This window comes from Salminus brasiliensis, chromosome 1 (genome assembly GCF_030463535.1).
Source record: "Salminus brasiliensis chromosome 1, fSalBra1.hap2, whole genome shotgun sequence".
NCBI classification, from domain to species: Eukaryota; Metazoa; Chordata; class Actinopteri; order Characiformes; family Bryconidae; genus Salminus; species Salminus brasiliensis.
In genome coordinates this window covers 88284992-88297870 of record NC_132878.1, presented here as the reverse complement: position 1 = coordinate 88297870, position 12879 = coordinate 88284992, and the positions used below count along the sequence as shown (strand labels likewise).

General features: G+C 39.6%; 1 protein-coding gene across 1 annotated transcript; it reads right to left on the bottom strand.

The window, feature by feature from the left end:
* Positions 1-8887: 8887 nt before the first annotated feature.
* LOC140556379 (testis-specific serine/threonine-protein kinase 6-like) lies at positions 8888-11214 on the bottom strand. The gene is made up of 4 exons (XM_072680267.1): positions 10372-11214; positions 10217-10265; positions 9786-9868; positions 8888-9419 (listed from the first exon to the last, which is right to left on the bottom strand). Exons 1-4 carry the CDS (start codon positions 11184-11186, stop codon positions 8888-8890), a joined length of 1479 nt encoding a protein of 492 aa, XP_072536368.1. The 5' UTR covers positions 11187-11214.
* Between the last annotated feature and the right edge of the window lie 1665 nt (positions 11215-12879).

Genomic DNA, 12879 nt, shown 5'->3' with positions numbered 1-12879 from the left:
TTTTACCCTGTAGATGAAAAGTGGAGATGAAGATTAGAAGGAGGTTGTGAGATAGTGAAAGCGAATGCCTCGTGCTTTAACCCAGTCTGTGATTGAACCCCTTCTCTCTCTCATTAGCATATGTGACGCTAGGTTGCGCATTTCACTTTTTTTTTGCCTTAAGCGGTTCAATGATGTGATCGGTAATCAGTAAATGGTGCTTACCTTGTCCTATGTAAGAAGCTAAACAAGAACCTGTGTAACTGGCTCTAATAAAAAGCAGATGTAGAACCCGTGTAACTGGTTCTAATAAAAGCAGATATAGAACCCGTGTAACTGGTTCTAATAAAAGCGGCTCTAGATAAGGAATCAAATCAGCTTCAATGCCAATGCAGAAATCAACTGTCTCTCGAGCTGCTGAATCCTGACTGAGCCAGTGAGGGAGAACCCCGCCTTTTATAGGAGCCACTGTGACATCATCAGTGTGATGTCACAATGGAGAGGTTGCCTCAGGTCACTGAGGTCAGTTTTATCTCCCACTCTAAAGTATTATGAGGAGCAGATCTGTGCTTCCCTTTGACTTCACTGACTGTATATGACTGTATGTACACACTGTGCTGTGAAAAAGTATTTGCCCCCTCTGGATGTTCTCTCTTATCACGTATTTGTCAGTGCATTCTTTTAGATCTTCCATTAAAATGTTCTATTATAAACCTCATTAGAAATATTACACACTCTTATTATGTCATTCATTTTATGAGCAAAATCATGTTGATCATATTGTGAAACTCTATGGAGCCTCAACATGTTCAGTTTCCTGAACAATAATGAATCTTCTGGGCCTGAAGCTAGTTTTACAATTACAGATGCTAAACACTGTTTATCTACATCAGTATAGATGCACAGGCTGACATAACCCATATTAAAGCTATTTGTCAGTGCATTCTTTTAGATCTTCCATTAAAATGATCTATTGGATGATGTGAACCTTATCAGAAACAAGTGACACTTATTATGACATTTATTTAAAGAGGAAAGTCATGCTGATTATAATGTAAAACATTTACCTTAATAAATAACAGCTTCAAAATCACTGTGATGCTCCACTGACGTGTAATAAGGACAATAGTGTCTTTATCATTGTTACTCTACGTTTCTCTGTGTAACTTTGAAGAGGTGTGAAGGAAAAACACTCATAAGAACTGCATTATGCAGTTCAACCCTAGTCATATTAGTATTGAGTCTTGTAATATTACTCTACCATGCCCACCCACATGCTTTTTCATGTTGATTATAATGTGATCCGTTGTAAGGACCCATTTCCTCTGATCTTAATCCTAGCCACATTTCTAATTTGAGGTTCTTGCTCTTCCTTAAACAGATAAAACCATGCTAAAACAACTTAATTTGTTCTGTCTAAGTCAGCCTGTGACATCTCATAGAGCTTTAGAGCCGGCCAATCCGCAGGGTCAGTTAGTAAGAGCGCTGGAGAGAATGGGGAAAATACACCTGCAAGCTGTGATTATTGGGATCCAGCACAAGCAACTCTGTAAACTTTTGAAAGACGATGGGTAAGTGCTGGAGATTCAGAGGTTTTCAGAAGGTCTCAACAGGTTCTCATTTTTGATCAAGTGGTCAAAGACGACCTTGGAATAATGAGCTATACATACTTAAACACAGTGAGTAAAACATGTGGACCGGTAGTACAATTTCTGACATAACTTGTAATTGCAAATTGCATGTTCAGCTCAGAAAACCGAATCACAATGCATTCTTTCTTTTTCTGTAGACATTAGAAGATCGTTATAGAATTTTTAAGGACATTTAGCACTGAATTGCCCCCTAAAGAACCGATTCACACAAACATTAGTGCGTTTTGAACTTTTGTTGGATTGAGCGGTTTGATGTTGTTCTGATTAGTATGTAGATGTAGAACCTGTGTAACTGGTTCTAATAAAATGCAGATATAGAACCCGTGTAACTGGTTCTAATGAAAAGCAGATGTAGAACCTGTGTAACTGGTTCTAATGAAAAGCAGATGTAGAACCCGTGTAACTGGTTCTAATGAAAAGCAGATGTAGAATCCGTGTAACTGGTTCTAATGAAAAACAGAAGATGATGATGAAGAAGAAAATAAATGTCAATATACTTTACAATGGGCCACCATACTTACATGTCATTTATACTGAATGTAGAAATCACTGTAAATTCATGTTTAATGGGTTATTTAAACACAATAGTGAATGATCAGTATGGAACATACAATAAGTGTTAACCTGAGTGCCAAAACTGTGTTGTTGTTTTTTTGTTTGAACTTTACATTACATATCTAAATGTTTGTGGACACCCCTTCTAATAAATGTAATCAGCTACTGTAGAGTCCCTGTAGAGAAGTGTAGTCAAGACAGAAGGACTCTGGAGCAGAGGGTTAATCACATGTTTAGGGTATAAGAGCTGAGAACCATATCTGACCACAGTGACCAGCTGCCACCTACCGGTCCAACCAGCAGGCCCCCCACCCACCACCACCCATGGCAGACCAGCGGCTCACCCGCCTACCACTGCTACCTGTTTAGTGACCATGTTAAAACCATTTTTAACTATCTGTTATACCTGGTTTAGTAATTTTTTATCATTAATATAAGTCTTTGTTCCTCCCATGGTTTCTTCCTCCAGCTCTGAGGGAGTTTTTTCTTGCCACTGTCGCCGTTGGCTTGCTCATTGGGGGTCTGTGATCCATCATGTCTTACGTTATTTTCTTCTTTCTTCTTTGTCTCTATCTTTTATTAATCACTAATTATGTAAAGCTGCTTTGTGACAAAATCAGTTGTAAAAAGCGCTATACACATAAATCTGACTTGACTTGACTTGATCATCTGTGAACTGTGAATATGAAACTGGTAAATTCTCTATTTTAATTACATAAATTTTATGTTTATTTTTTTCTGTACAAAAATTTAAATGTCATTTGTATGATTTTGCATAAACCAATATTTGCACTCAGTGTCATGGTTTTGTTAATCTGTAATTCAAGAAATGTTTAACATTAAAAAATTGTCCACTTTTAAACTTTAGGTACATTTGTGTGCATGTTTGACTGTACTTTTACTTGAGTAAAAAATGCTTGAGTAGTCTTCCCTGTAGATATTAGCTAAGAGCCAATATAGTATATGCAGACAATCTGTTTAGGTCATTTATAATTACATTCTTACTTTAATAAAGTCTACAAGGTAGGTGGTCTCATTATGAAGAATATGAATTGAGAAGCACAGCTAACTAGCTAGTTTAAATAACATCAGCTATGCTAATGTAAGAATAACACCTCTCAGCTTGTCTTTTTCAGTCATTTAATCACCATGGGCATTAGAAATGTCACAGCTGTAAACAGAGCAGGGAGCAACACTTATCTCACTGGACCTGAAAGCCAACAACGAGGAAATGACTTCAGCACAGAAACATTATACTCTGCTCATTAGGCAACACACAGTAATATTACAGTGTAATGAACAGTGTAACTACTAACTTCATGATTAAAAAAATAGAAATAATTTCATAAACATTAACACTATTACATGTATTATACATTATATATTATATGGTTGTCGCTATTTGGGTCGCTCTTCAGGTATTTGATGCTTTGCAAATATACAAAGCAACAATTCTGTCAAACACCACAATCTTTAGAAGGGATTTACAAGGTTTCCCCATAGTTGTGTTTTGCTACATTACACTGTAGCTAAATTACTGCATTTACAGAATGGTTGTGCATAATGCACAGTGGTTGCACAGACAGTTGCTAGCTTGTTTCTATGTGGTTTTACAAAGTAAAACGTTCTATTCTTTTGGCTAGGTACCTGCAGTGGAGCTGCTAGATGGTTGCTATGATATTGCTAAGTGGTTGCTAAATGGTTGCTATAGTGTCCAAGATGGTTGCTATGCAGAAAAACACATCCAATCAAAATCTGTATACAAGCATGAATCGCAAAATCAGACAATCAGAACAATGTGCATTTTAAAAAGTGGAAAACAGAGGAAAGGTACTTGGGACAAGTTACATGACAAAAAGTCTGTCAGAAGATGATGATGAAGAAGAAAATAAATGGCAATATACTTTACAATGAGCCACCATACTTACATGTGATTTACTGAATGTAGAAATCACTGTAAAGTCATGTTTAATGGGTTATTTAAACACAATAGTGAATGATCAGTATCGGAACATTCAGTAAGTGTTAACCTGAGTGTTTTTTTGTTTGACATTACATATCCAAATGTTTGTGGACACCCCTTCTAATAAATGTAATCAGCTACTGTAGAGTCCCTGTAGAGAAGTGTAGTCAATACAGAAGGACTCTGGAGCAGAAAAACATGAACCTGTTGAGCTGTGGAGCAGTGGAACTGTGTTCGCTGGGAATGATGGTGCTTCATGTCATACTTTTGGGATGAGTTGGAGAGTTGGGGGTATGAGGTGGGGTGGTAAGCATCCAACATCACTAACTATCACTATCCTGACCTCACTAACTCTCTTGTTGCCATATTCTAGTAGAAAGCCTTCCCTGGACAGTGGCAACAAAAGCAAGAGACCACATAGTTCTAGGAGCCTGGAAAGGTTTGTAGGCATATGTGATTTTTTATTCTCAAGGAAACATTCAGACAGTGTTCAGATATTTATTAACTTCAACAATTCAGATTTTTAAATGTATCTTAGACTTCTGGAATATATGAAGTAAATTCATTAAATCTCCAGGTACCCCAGGTCACTAATCAAACCAGAACAGTACCAAAAAACCTCACCAAAAAATAAAATGGACATACTGTCATTATTTAAGGCAGGTTGTCTCAGCCAATCTGCACGAGAGTTATGTTTAATAGCATTTCTGTGAGCTTGTATTCTAATTAAGGCCTAATTATCAATTTACACATCTAACAGGAATCAAATGGTAGTAGTGTTTTAATTAAACTACTTTCTTGTGCATACAGAACCCTTAGGGCCTCCTAGGCCGTCAGAGAATGTTTAATGATTTCCTGGTAAAATATGTGCACTTTTAGTTCATTTCTATTTAATAGAATTTGATTGTAGTATATAATTGGTTTAACTCTGCAAGTACTTGTCTTATTTTGATCTTATCTTAGTTTTAGTTCAAAATAAAATGTTATAAAGCCAGCATTGCCAGACCAGAGCATGTTTATTCAGTTAAATCTGGAGCAACACCTGTTGAAGGATACTGATAAAGTTGTCAAATTAATCCAGAGATTGTTTAGGAGAGGAACAAGGAGTAAATTAAAAATTCGTGAGAAATGGCTAGTTTGACAGTGTGAGATTAGAGCTAATTGGAGTCTCATAGCCAATCTGTGACATTTGGCAGCCCTGACATCAAACCACACTCTGTGGTGAACATATTCATGGACAAAGTAATTTTAATTTGTTATCATTTAAATATTTAATGAAATCTAACCTCACACAACTGTATTACCTGAATTAAACTTTGAGTAGAAGATGATAATGTTTCTGACTCAAATACACACTACATCTTGTTATTCAGTATTTTATTACTTTAACACAGGCTGTTTCATACAGGCTCATTCTTCCAGACTCGCTCCTTTAGTCCCTCCAAGCTCGTTCCTCCAGGCTCACTCATCCAGGTTCACTCCTCCAGGCTCACTCCTCTAGGCTCACTCCTCTAGGCTCACTCCTCTAGGCTCACTCCTCTAGGCTCACTCCTCCAGGCTCACTCCTCCAGGCTCACTCCTCCAGGCTCACTCCTCCAGGCTCACTCCTCAAGGTTCACGCCTCCAGGTTCACGCCTCCAGGTTCACGCCTCCAGGTTCACGCCTCCAGGCTCGTTCCTCCAGGCTGACTCATCCAGGCTCATTCTTTCAGGTTCATACTTTCAGGATCATTCTTTCAGATTTAGTCCTGATCTGTTTCTGAACTACAATATACTAACAACATATACTTTACAGTTACCTCCAGACTCTCCTTCATGATCATTCTTTCATGCTCCCTCCTGCAGGTTTGTTTCTCCAGGCTTAATAATAATAATAATTTTTACTCATTCTTTCAGACTCATTCCTCCAGGCTTGTTTCTCTAGGCTCCGTTCTCCAGGCTCCATCCTCCAGGCTCAAATTTCCAGACTAAACCCTCCTCCAGGCTTATTCTTTCAGACTCATTCCTCCATGATCATTATTTCATGCTCCCTCCTCCAGGCTTGTTTCTCCAGGCTCAAATCATCCAGGCTCAATCCTCCATATTTAGTCCTGATCTGTTTCTGAACTACAATATACTAACAACATATACTTTACAGTTACCTCCAGACACTCCTCCATGATCATTCTTTCATGCTCCCTCCTCAAGTTTTGTTTCTCCAGACTCAAATCATCTAGGCTCAATCCTCCATATTTAGTCCTGATCTGTTTCTGAACTACAGTATACTAAAAACATAAACTTTACAGTTACCTCCAGGCTCAAGACTTATTCCTCCAGGCTTGTTTCACTAGGCTCCTTTCTCCAGGCTCCATTCTTCAGGCTCAATTTTCCAGACTCAATCCTCCACCAGACTCACCCTTTCAGAATCATTCTTTCAGACTCATTCCTCCATGATCATTCTTTTTTGCTCCCTCCTCCAGGCTTGTTTCACCAGGCTCAAATCATCCTGGCTCAATCCTCCATATTTAGTCTTGATCTGTTTCTGAACTACAATATACTAACAACATATACTTTACAGTTACCTCCAGGCAAACTCCTCCAGGCTCACTCCTCCAGACTCAACCCTCCTCCAGACTTATTCTTTCAGACCCATTCCTCCATGATTATTCTTTCATGCTCCCTCCTCCAGGCTTGTTTCTCCAGGCTCAAATCATCCTGCTCAAACCTCCATATTTAGTCCTGATCTGTTTCTGAACTACAAGATACCAACAAAATATACTTTATTGTTACCTCCTGACTCTCCTCCATGATGATTCTTTCATGATCCCTCCTCCAGGCTTGTTTCACCAGGCTCAAATCATTCAGGCTCAATCCTCCATATTTCGTCCTGATCTGTTTCTGAACTACAAGATACTAACAAAATATACTTTATTGTTACCTTCAGACTCTCCTCCATGATTATTCTTTCATGATCCCTCCTCCAAACTTGTTTTTCCAGACTCAAATTATCCAGGCTCAATCCTCCATATTTAGTCCTGATCTGTTTCTGAACTACAAGATACTAACAAAATATACTTTATTGTTACCTCCAGACTCTCCTCCATGATCATTCTTTCATGTTACCTCCTCCAGACTTGTTTCTCCAGGCTCAAATCATCCAGGCTCAATCCTCCATATTTAGTCCTGATCGGTTTCTAAACTACAATATACTAACAACATATATTTTACAGTTACCTCCAGACCTCCATGATCATTCTTTCATGCTCCCTCCTCCAGGATTGTTTCTCCAGGCTTAAATCATCCAGGTTCAATCCAACATTTTTAGTCCTGATCTGTTTCTGAACGACAATATACTAACAAAGTATACTTTACAGTTAACGCCACGCTCACTCCTCCAGACTCATTCCTCTAGGCTTGTTTCTCTAGGCTCCGTTCTCCAGGCTCCATCCTCCAGGCTCAATTTTCCAGACTCAATCCTCTACCAGACTCATTCTTTTAGACTCATTCTTTCAGACTCATTCCTCCATGATCATTCTTTCATGCTCCCTCCTCTAGGCTTGTTTCTCCAGGCTCAAATCATCCAGGCTCAACCCTCTATGTTTAGTCCTGATCTGTTTCTGAACTACAATATACTAACAACATATACTTTACAGTTACCTGCAGGCTCACTCCTCCAGACTCATTCTCTCCGAATCATTCTTTTAGACTCATTCCTCCAGGCATGTTTCTCTAGGCTCTGTTCTCCAGGCTCAAATCTCCACGCTCAATTTCCTTGTTCTTCAAGGTTCAATCCTTCATATTTAGTCCTGATCTGTTTCTGAACTACAATATACTAACAACATATACTTTACCTCCAGACTCTCCTCCAGGCTAATTCTTTCGCTCCTCTGGAATCGCCTCCAGGCTTGTTCTTCAAGGCTCATTTCTCCAGGCTCATTCATCCAGGCTCATTTCTCCAGACTCATTCTTTCAGACTCATTCTTTCAGACTCATTCTTTCAGACTCATTCTTTCAGACTCATTCTTTCAGACTCATTCCCCCATGATCATTTTTTCAGTCTCCTTCCTTGAGGCTTGTTTTTGTAGGCTCCGTCCTCCAGGCTCAAACCTCCATGTTTAGTCCTGATCTGTTCCTGAACTACAATATACTAACAACATATACTTCCAGATTACCTCCAGACTCTCCTCCAGCCTAATTTATTCGCTCCCAGACTCCTTCTTCGGGGCTCACATCTCCAGGGTTGTTTTTTAATGCTTGTTTCTCCAGAATCATTCCTGATCGGTTCCTGAACATGATACTAACAACATATACTCAGAGTCAATTCTCCAAGCTCAGACTCCTGTCTCAGATCTCCAGATTTACTCCTACAGCTCTTTTCTCCGGTCTCGTTCTTCTGGGCTCACTCCTGAGTGTGTGTCCTAAAGCTCACATCAACGATCAAGAAGATAAAACATTCCTCATACCTTAAAGTTGAACCTTCGTTTGGATCATCTGAAAGGGGAGCAGAAGCCTCAGTCTCCAGGGTTCCTGCATCACTTTGGGCTGTGGGAGCAAAAGTTCTGCTTCTACCACCAGCCCATGGAGCGGGACGTTCCCTTCAAACTTAAACCCAGCCCATACGTCATCATTCCTGGGAGCCATGGTAGACATCTACAAGGGGTGAACCCTGTTCGTCTTCTTCAGGATCTGTTGGAGAACCAAATTGATAATGATGGACCAACTGAGACATTTATGACAAATATTTAAAGTGATTTTAAGGTTTAAAATCTGGAGCTCTTACAATCACTCAGTACTGACTCACACACCTTAAACATGGAGAATCTCAGCCTCCTGGATCTCTGCCGCACTGTGGGCTGTGCCTCCACAGCTTCTGCTTCCACCACTGGCTCACAAACCAGGACATCTGGAGCCCCATCTTCATGCCTCTGCTCAGTGGAACAAGCAGGAGCTTCTGTACAGGCAGCAGAATGACTAGCAAGCTGCTGAGCAGAAGAGGAGTCGTGCACCATAGAGTTCCTCCTAAAAAACTTCTTCATCCTCTCTAGAAGTGACTGGGAGGATCTGAGAATTGGTGCTAGGACATGAGTATTATCTGCTCTTTTAACTGCACCACCACGTGGATAACAGCTGAAGCAGCCATACTCCTCCTCCTCCTCCGTAACCTCTATGCTTTGGCAATTTAAACTTGCATCAGCTCTACTGCTGCCGTCTTCCTGAAGCGGGTTGACGTCTCTGTTAAAACTGCCTTCTCCATCCTCTTCAACGACGGTCACAACAAATCTGCCAACAACTCTGGAGGGGGTACAGAAGCAATGTGGAAAATAAGTCTTCTTTGATTTTTAACTTATTGGTAATAAACTAATACTGTACATTCCCTATTTACTTATTACTTATTACAAAAAGCACTTCATTTTGAGTGACTTTAATCAGTCTATAATACAAACTCCTGACATGTTAATGGAGACAGCAGAGATACAACACACGTGATAAATAAATCACTTAAAATAAATAGTAATAAATAAATAAATCACAGGATTTTGATCATTTCTGTATTGGTACCTTTTTTCTTATGGGCAATCTTTCTGCTGCTCGCCTCATATACTACGTATTAGACTGAAAATGACTACAGAACTTGTGAATTATAGTCCTAAAACCTACCGTGCTGCAGGGGGATGAGGTGTAGGGGTTTCTCCACTGCGAGGGGAATATGTCACTCTAGTTAGACTGCTCTCTTCCTGACCCTAATGTGTAGAGGAGAGAGTCATTACAAAATATGAATACAAAGATCAAATTTACTTGTTAAACATTAACAGTTTTGCTTCAACTCATTCTGGTGAAAATATCTGCACATGCTTTAAAAGAAAGTGGTTTTTTAAAGCAACAGTTTGTCTAAAAATCTAATTTCAGCCGAGACACGTTTGGTGTCTGAAATGAGATTTTTTAGTTTTAGGTCTGAAGATATAAGGCTAATATTGCCTTATTATTGTAATATTACCATTTAGCCAACCTATTAGCATGGTGCTAAATCTTCAGAAATCTAAAGTAGATTATAGAAATGGGGTGTTGTGTGTTGTGAGGTGAAAACTTACATTCTTCCTCTTCCTTATTTGTAGTGACTGACGGAAGCTTTTCCACAACCTAAAAAAAAGAAATGTATTTAAATGTAATTAAATTAAAATTACAATTAAAATGTTATTATATGTTTAAACATGATACTCAAGTTCCAGCACAATGGTTTACTTACCTTTCTCGCCTCGACTGCAGCCAAGGGTGCTGTGCCACTTCGGTCATTGAAGGCCGAGTGTGAGGATTGTACTGCAGCATGTATGAGATGAAGGCTTGACACGGCTCCTCCACTCTGACCCCCTCTGGATACTTTAAGGGTTCTTGCTGAGCACGTTGGAGACCATCCCAACTGTAAACTTCGAAGGGCAAGTGACCGGTGACCATAACGTAAAGAACGATGCCAAGGCTCCACACATCACTCTTTTTGGGATCATGGAGCTCACCATTAAGAACTTCAGGTGCAGCGTAGAAAGGAGTGCCACAGCCCGTGTGCGTTAGGTCAGGGGAGCCTCTTGAAAAGCACCCAAGACCAAAGTCGGTTAGTTTGACTTGATTGTCAGCTGTCAGCAGAACATTTGCACACTTAAGGTCACAATGGGCAATGTCCTCCTGGTGCAGATAAACCATTGCACTAAGGAGTTGAGAGAACCATGTTTTGGCCTGGTTGATGGGTATGAAGGTCAGCTCTTGAATCTTTTGATCGAGATCCATCACGGCAGGCTCCATCACAATAAACACCTCTCTGCTAGGCATCTCGTAAATTTCATACACCTGAACAATATGTGGGTGCCTCACTTTTTTCAATATGGCGAGTTCCCGGGGCAGATATTTAGAAAAAAAATCAGGTGCCTTCATTATAGGGTCCATTATTTTTATGGCCACCTCTTTGCAGTGCCTTTCAGATGTGGCAAGCTTGACCTTTCCATAACTCCCTTCACCGATGGTGCCCAATACTTGGAATCCAAAACTTCTCAGGACTCTGCTGGTTTCCATTTTTACCCTGTAGATGAAAAGTGGAGATGAAGATTAGAAGGTAAGGAGGTTGTGAGATAGTGAAAGTGAATGCCTCGTGCTTTAACCCAGTCTGTGATTGAATCCCTTCTCTCTCTCATTAGCATATGTGACGCTAGGTTGTGCATTTCATCAGTGATGGTGCTTACCTTGTCCTATGGAAGAAGCTAAACAAGAACCTGTGTAACTGGCTCTAATAAAAAGCAGATGTAGAACCCGTGTAACTGGTTCTAATAAAAGCAGATATAGAACCCGTGTAACTGGTTCTAATAAAAGCAGATATAGAACCTGTGTAACTGGTTCTAATAAAAGCGGCTCTAGATAAGGAATCAAATCAGCTTCAATGCCAATGCAGAAATCAACTGTCTCTCGAGCTGCTGAATCCTGACTGAGCCAGTGAGGGAGAACCCCGCCTTTTATAGGAGCCACTGTGACATCATCAGTGTGATGTCACAATGGAGAGGTTGCCTCAGGTCACTGAGGTCAGTTTTATCTCCCACTCTAAAGTATTATGAGGAGCAGATCTGTGCTTCCCTTTGACTTCACTGACTGTATATGACTGTACGTATGTACACATTGTGCTGTGAAAAAGTATTTGCCCCCTCTGAATGTTCTCTCTTATCACGTATTTGTCAGTGCATTCTTTTAGATCTTCCATTAAAATGATCTATTGGATGATGTGAACCTCATCAGAAACAAGTGACACTTATTATGACATTTATTTAAAGAGGAAAGTCATGCTGATTATAATGTGAAACATTTACCTTAATAAATAACAGCTTCAAAATCACTGTGATGCTCCACTGACGTGTAATAAGGACAATAGTGTCTTTATCATTTTTACTCTACGTTTCTCTGTGTAACTTTGAAGAGGTGTGAAGGAAAAACACTCATAAGAACTGCATTATGCAGTTAAACCCTAGTCATATTAGTATTAAGTCTTGTATAATTACTCTACCATGCCCACCCACATGCTTTTTCATGTTGATTATAATGTGATCCGTTGTAAGGACCCATTTCCTCTGATCTTAATCCTAGCCACATTTCTAATTTGAGGTTCTTGCTCTTCCTTAAACAGATAAAACCATGCTAAAACAACTTAATTTATTCTGTCTAAGTCAGCCTGTGACATCTCATAGAGCTTTAGAGCCGGCCAATCCGCAGGGTCAGTTAGTAAGAGCGCTGGAGAGAAGGGGGAAAATACACCTGCAAGCGGTGATTATTGGGATCCAGCACAAGCAACTCTGTAAAGTTTTAAAAGACGATGGGTAAGTGCTGGAGATTCAGAGGTTTTCAGAAGGTCTCAACAGGTTCTCATTTTTGATCAAGTGGTCAAAGACGACCTTGGAATAATGAGCTATACATACTTAAACACAGTGAGTAAAACATGTGGACCGGTAGTACAATTTCTGACATAACTTGTAATTGCAAATTGCATGTTCAGCTCAGAAAACCGAATCACAATGCACTCTTTCTTTTTCTGTAGACATTAGAAGATCGTTATAGAATTTTTAAGGACATTTAGCACTGAATTGCCCCCTAAAGAACCGATTCACACAAACATTAGTGCATTTTGAACTTTTGTTGGATTGAGCGGTTTGATGTTGTTCTGATTAGTAATAAATAAATGTTGCTTACCTTTAGACATAAAACCTGTGTTACTGGTTCTAATAAA